At 37.3% G+C, this 6,593-nt stretch overlaps 1 protein-coding gene across 1 annotated transcript in view; it reads right to left on the reverse strand.

Moving 5' to 3' along the window:
• wwox (WW domain containing oxidoreductase) overlaps positions 1 to 3,975 on the reverse strand; it is a 128,751-nt gene extending 124,776 nt beyond the window's left edge. Inside the window, exons 1-4 of the mRNA XM_056417465.1 lie at positions 3,755 to 3,975; positions 2,292 to 2,356; positions 1,989 to 2,046; positions 1,678 to 1,847 (exon numbers count right to left, since the gene is read on the reverse strand). Of these exons, the coding sequence (XP_056273440.1) occupies positions 1,678 to 1,847; positions 1,989 to 2,046; positions 2,292 to 2,356; positions 3,755 to 3,861 (400 nt within the window). The 5' untranslated portion in view covers positions 3,862 to 3,975. The remainder of the gene's footprint in view (positions 1 to 1,677; positions 1,848 to 1,988; positions 2,047 to 2,291; positions 2,357 to 3,754) is intronic.
• Positions 3,976 to 6,593: the final 2,618 nt, after the last annotated feature.

Here is a 6,593-nt window from a genome sequence, read left to right on the forward strand (position 1 = left end):
CCTGTGCCCTCTTGTGGTGAAAACGACATGCAATTTTCGAATTTCCCCCTACATCATTTGTTTTTCATCCCCTTTAACGGAAAGGCCTAATCATTTTGTTTAATTTCAGAATCAATAATATTTTACCAAATATTTCAGAGCATCTCAGAGACCGTCTTGTTACATCGACCCTGCGCCTTTATCTTTTCCCTTCTCCAACATTCTCTAAGATAATGATGGAGTTGTCTGTGACTGGCAGAAAATCTATTTAAGTTATCATTATCTTTCTTTATTCTTAAATTCAAACAGGTATTCCTAATATTTGAGGATTTGGGCGGGAGGTGGGGGGTTGTTTTGCTGAAAAAATATGAATTAAATTTTACACATCACACCGGAAGAAATTGCTGTAGTTATTTGTGTGCAATGCAATACCCAAGAAGGTGAAACATTAACACAAATTAATTGTTTCCAGTTTAAGTGTTTACACTTGCATGCAGTAATCTCTACACAAACTCTCCATTTGCAACCACAACATTCAAGTTTCATTTATCTGACTTTCCCTCCATTTCTGCCAATTAGATTTTGCCAATACTACACTTTTGTACTCGTTATTAGAAACTCTGCTTTTTGCTCTATGTTTAATACATTGGTATTTGTTATTTTCATGATATGTATCTGGGTACAACTAAAAACTAAATGGTTGTCTATATGAAGGTGCCATGATTAAGACTTACTGAACCATTTTCTACACTCCATAAAAATCTGTTTTTTTAAAAGTACAGCTTGCTGATCGAAAAAAAAATGTGGATTCTGTCGAGTGTTGTAATAAATTAAATAATGACATACCTTATTTATAAGTAACTTTCTGTCTGTGTTGTACACTGTATGTTAATAATAAGAATAAGAATAGGAATATTGAACTGTTTATAGTGCAGAAATTTAAAATCATACATCAGGAATTTCTCGAGGACATTAACGTTCCAATATTTATTACTTCTATGTGACTCCTTGAACATGCACAGAGATAAAGGGACTGATAGATTGAAGAACATCAAGGTCAGGAAGGCATTTAAGTTCACAAGCTCAGTGTGGGTCCCCCGGCTGCTGTAAATCTACACTACAGTGCTGCATCTCTTAACACACACACAGCAATTACACTGCTGTGACTTTCCTTGGGACAAAGAATTTGAATATAAAGACAATTAACAGTTTTATGTTTAATTAATTTCTCTCATGCTGTCATGATCTATCCTGAACAAAGCAGCAACTCTGAATAAATGGCCTCTACTTGTGCTAATTTAAACTAAAGGAAAAGGAAAATACATTTGTTTCCCGACATTATAAAGTGAGCAATGCATGTGCTGGGTACAAATGGACACCATTCATTACAGTTAACAATGACATCCAATTCAGCCCAGCTTATGAACTTCAATACAATCATGTTCAGTATTAACCAGTGATTTGTTGAGTCTAAGTGTATCATTTTGGAGGCTAATGTTGATGAATGTCTGGTTGTGGAGAGATGGGGACTTGGAGGGAGCAGAGAGGCTCATGTCAAGCCCCTTTCTACAAAAGTGTAATACCACCACCTAATGGTATTGTCATGGAAGCACACTTTACTACACACTGGCGTTGTTTCGTATAGCTATAACAAAACATTATTGACTCGATAAACAGATTAGGGTTAATGAAACTTACCAATTCCAGAGTTGCCTCCAGTAATGAGGACAACCTTGTCGGAGAAATCACGACCCTGCAGGATCTCAAGGGCAGCAGTGTTTCCATCATACCGTTTTGGCTTCAACACCACATCCTCGACTGTAAATGCCTGCCGCGGGTCAAAATAGGTGGTCCGCTTGTTAATGTGACTGAAAATGACAGAGGAAATAGGATGTTATAATAAAGAGTTCATCCCTGATTTGAACACTTCAGCATATTCTGTGTGGCCAAAGAAAGCAAATTTGGTTCCTCTATTAAGCAAACAGAGGCTCAATCATCAAACTACGTACTCAACATAGATCATCTGTCCTTTTTCGTCTGTTTCTTCCTCCCAACCATATGGCAAATCTGTGGAAAAAGAATAACTCTATAAGAACAAGATGAATAGCTTTGCCGCTGGTGGCAGTTACATAACAATAAGAACAAAGTTTGAGGAAAAGATACACACACAAAAAATCTGATAGTCAGATAGTATGTATGGTTAGAAGAAAAAGGCCATTTGAAAACGTGAAAACATTCCCACATGCCTTGCATGTATGTCTGTCCCTCAAGCAGATCAAATAAGACCCTGAAAAACAAGTGAAAATACAAACCTCCAGCACAACGCTTTTTCTTTCCTGTCTTCGGGTGTTCCCACTGTGTCTTCATCTCATCATGGCTGGGACACAAAGAAAAAATAATTTTGGTATTATTTACCCCACCTTCTTCTTCACTACACGTCATTTATTTATCCAAATGATATCTATATACCGTCATTGGCGTGATGTAATGCAACATTAATATGCCAGATTCAAGTTTCATCGATAGCCTTTTGTTTGGTTGTTTGGTTGTACATTACAAGAAGAAAAAAGACCAAACAAAACATGTTAAATTACATCTAGTTACATATTAAACACAACCTAAATAAGTTATTTAAAATGGCACACACAACAGCAGACCACAAATCCACATATCAGTGGAACACCCTGCTGGACGTGATGAAGAGCTGCAGCTCTATCAGCACTTTTAAAAATAGTCTAAAAAATCAGTTGAAAGCTGTGCTCATCGAGCAAAATTATTATCGTTCGTCTTACTTACTTTTAATGGTTTTATTACTTACTTTTGACAGTGTGTATTACTTACCTTAAATGGTTCTTATTACTTGCTTTTAATGGTGTGTATTACTAACTTTTAATGTTTTTTAATACTTACTTTTAAATAGTATGTTCTTCTTAAATTTAAAATGCTGTACTGTAACTTTGCATTGTGTGTATTTATCCTGTACTATTTGTAATTGTTTAATGTTTTATGTTGTAAGGTCTGTCAGGGGACTACAGACGCAAATTAGCTGAAGCTACACTCTGGTACAGTGCATTGAATGGTGACATTCATGTTTTAACTGTACATGGTCCCTTTTAAATAAAGATAATCATAATAATAAACAAGACAAAGTATTACAAATGACAACAAAAGTTTGCAATTCAAGAAAATACTACACATAACACATTCATATAACAAAACAAAATCAAACAATAAGACAAAAAAAGCCTTTATAAACTTCCCAAACTAGGTCAATGCAAACCAACTTTGCATATGTCTAATCGGTCAATTATATAAATAAGTGTAAAGAGCAAGATTCAATGCAAGTGCCATGTTGGCACTGAAATGTTCCAATCATCAATGTTTTACATTTCCTATGTACAAAACCGGCTGCTGTCTACTTCCTGTCCCACCACCGATGAGAGATTCAGGATGTGATATTCAAAGTGCAACTCTATCACTAAGTTATGGCTCTCACTTCACAGCCTCTGAGCTACAGGGAGCATCTCCTGCAGCTAAAGCACGGATGGGACTCCCAGAGTCACAGTCTTCACGTTAAACGTGTTGCTAAATGTGCACTCGAGGTCTTTATAATCCATGATATCAACTCAGATGTCAGTTTATTTAAACTGGTATGTCGTTAGCTAGCACGCTGTGTGAGCTACAGGCTGAGAACACCTAGCTGTGTGCCTCTGGTCGTGAACTCCTGGATACAGACATTTCGGTGTTGACACATTAGATGAAGGATTGCTCTCACTTTGCAAAGTAGACCCAGCCGTCTTTCGTGGACCTCTCTTCCCATCCGGGAGGTAACTCATCCTCGCTATCGGTATCGTCCATACCGGTGAATTTTAGACCTGCCATAACTGACGCGTTGTAGTTTTATAACGACGGCGTTATAAACCCAAAACCTTTGAGGAATATTTGCTTTCAATAAAATGAATGCAACTGTCAGAGCAGAGAATTACAAACACAGCATTTCACCGGCACTTCCGCAATAACACGCGGTGACGCTAGCCGAATGGCATTCTGGGAAATTGAGGCTAGAGAAACGTGCGGCGTGCGGCCTTTGATTATAACGACCGTTGCTATTTTAAAGATATATAACCGTATTAGTTTCAACCAGAAAGGCAAAAATTCAATTGAGCATTTCTTTAACGCATAATTATAATCCTGAAAGCCAGTGTTGATGTTCTGAAAGCACAGGACGACGCCAAAGGCAGAGCAGCATAAACACATCGGAACCATCAGAACTCAACATACAGAAACAATGACGACTGCTAGCTGACCAAACACAAGCCAATAGGCATGCATCAGGGCTCTCAAGTTTTGAAGACAGGCAAGAGTGACATTTCCATCATATAATGCTTCAAATGGCTCGCATTAAATGAAAGGGAGATAAATAGCCTCCCCATCGTATACAAATATTATATCTTTCGATAATATGTTTGAGAACATTGTTTGTCTCTTTATGTCTTTACAAATCAGCTTACCTTAAACTGCTCCTTGAAGTACAAGTTAAGATTTGCATTGATATATTGTATTTGAATTCAGCCTGATAAACCTGCTATTGAGACATAACCAAAGAAATGGATGGCCATAATCAGGGTCAGAGATTAAACTGCTTCTTCTTCTTCTTCTTCTTCTTCTTCTTCTTCTTCTTGTGCTGCTCTTCTTCTTCCTCCACACTATCAGGTCACTGAATAATTTTACTGGACACATTTTTTTTGCTGTCACTTTTAAAATCTTGTATGTTTTATAAATGTAAACACTGAGTAAATGGTACCAGATTGTAGAAATACGGAACATGTTATGTAACCCTAATCTTTGACTCTTGTAATTTAGGAACTGCTCTTTAAAAAATAAAAGTTCTGAAAATAAGGGGAAACTACCTGCCATGGTGGCGGGTGTCCTGAAATGTGTATCTACTTCAGACAACATGTCCCCTGTATTTGGCAGGTTCCGGTGCTAATTTAATTTTTGGGTCATGACAACAGACATCCCATTAAAGTATATGATGCCTTTTTTTTGTTTAGTCTGGCTTTAAGGCAAACAGTATAGCAGCAGTGAGGGCCACATGAGCATTTACAAAGAAGCTTTATCCAGCCTGCTTTGGAGCTTGACACATTCCCCCGAACAAATTATAAAGAGTGGCAGTATCCAGAGTGAAGCTGCTCTGCACACTTAGCTACTTTTTTCCCTTCTACTCGTGCAACTCCTGTTTTTTAGAGTTGTCATTCAACTAGTATACTGCTTTAAGTAAGCAGTTTCTGCAGAGACAGGGAGAGTGGTCAATATAATGACTTCCAGAGAAACTTGAAATATGTGACACTTGCATGCTTTATTGACTGACTATGAAGAATCTGCTGACATAGGGTCAGCAGGCACCTGGTTTGGTATAATTGACTGCAAAGATGCTTAAGTTCATCCTCCTTATTGCAAACAGAGTCTGACAGTTCCTGCAGATCCAGTTTTCCTTTTCAAAGAATGACCGATGAGCTTCCCTTGGCTACTCCTACCTCCCCAAAAATGTGGAGCAGAGGCCAAGTTGCTGATTAACTAAAGCATGAGGGTCTTGCTGTTATCTAGAATACTTCGTCATGGTGGCACAGACACAAGAATGTATGATATTTTTAGACTGTGCAAATGGTGTGTAGAGCTTGAGATCATTTAGTGGCTGGAAAACACTCCTTGACCTGGAAAAAGTGTACTGCAACCCGAATTACTGCTCACCTACATAGAAACAAATGTTAGAAATCATAAATTGCAAGACTGATGAGCCATTTAACATTAAAATCAGTATTATTTATCAAATACTACAATGTAAACTTGACAACGGCCATTCTCCAGTATACTTTTGCTATTTAGCAGTATCTTTACCGAAGTAAGATATTGAATACATAATTTTCCATTTCTTATGGTATTGCTGCTTTTATTTAAATATAGGATGGGAATTGTTCCATCACTGGCCAATACGCTATAGATGTCAACAGTATCTGGCTTCAGACAAAAGTACTTAATTAATTATGAAATTCAAGAAAATGTATGTTTCACTTTTCATAAAAAACTAACCTTCTCTGCGAAGAATTAGAAGATGTAGGCCGACCATTAAAAAAAAAATAGATTAAAGAATTGGAGGGAAATTCATCTGGTTGTAGATATTTTCTATGACGGAGGTATATGCTCCTGTGTAAGATGGGTTGTGTTGACTTGAGTCTTAGTTTTGGTTTTATTCATGCTGTGATTTTGTTTTGTTTTTTATATTGTCTATCACTGTTTTATGTTGTATTATCTGAAACTTTGTGTGACGTGCTACTGCTGCTGTCTTGGCCAGCACACTCTTTTAAAGGAGATTTGTAATCTCAATGAGGCATTTCCTGGTTAAATACATTTAAAATATTTTTTTTTTTTTTAAAGAAAGCCGATCACAACATTGAAGATCTCGGGAACTTGACAGTATGTGTTCCTCCCTTGGCACAATATGTCCATCTCCCCGGGATGTAGGTGACATCAGTGTGATTCAAAAGGACTATAACGGAACGAACAAGCCATCCAATGTAATGACATTACTTTCCTCTGTGATGGTTAACTGTGGA

This window comes from Pseudoliparis swirei, chromosome 6 (assembly GCF_029220125.1).
Source record: "Pseudoliparis swirei isolate HS2019 ecotype Mariana Trench chromosome 6, NWPU_hadal_v1, whole genome shotgun sequence".
NCBI classification, from domain to species: Eukaryota; Metazoa; Chordata; class Actinopteri; order Perciformes; family Liparidae; genus Pseudoliparis; species Pseudoliparis swirei.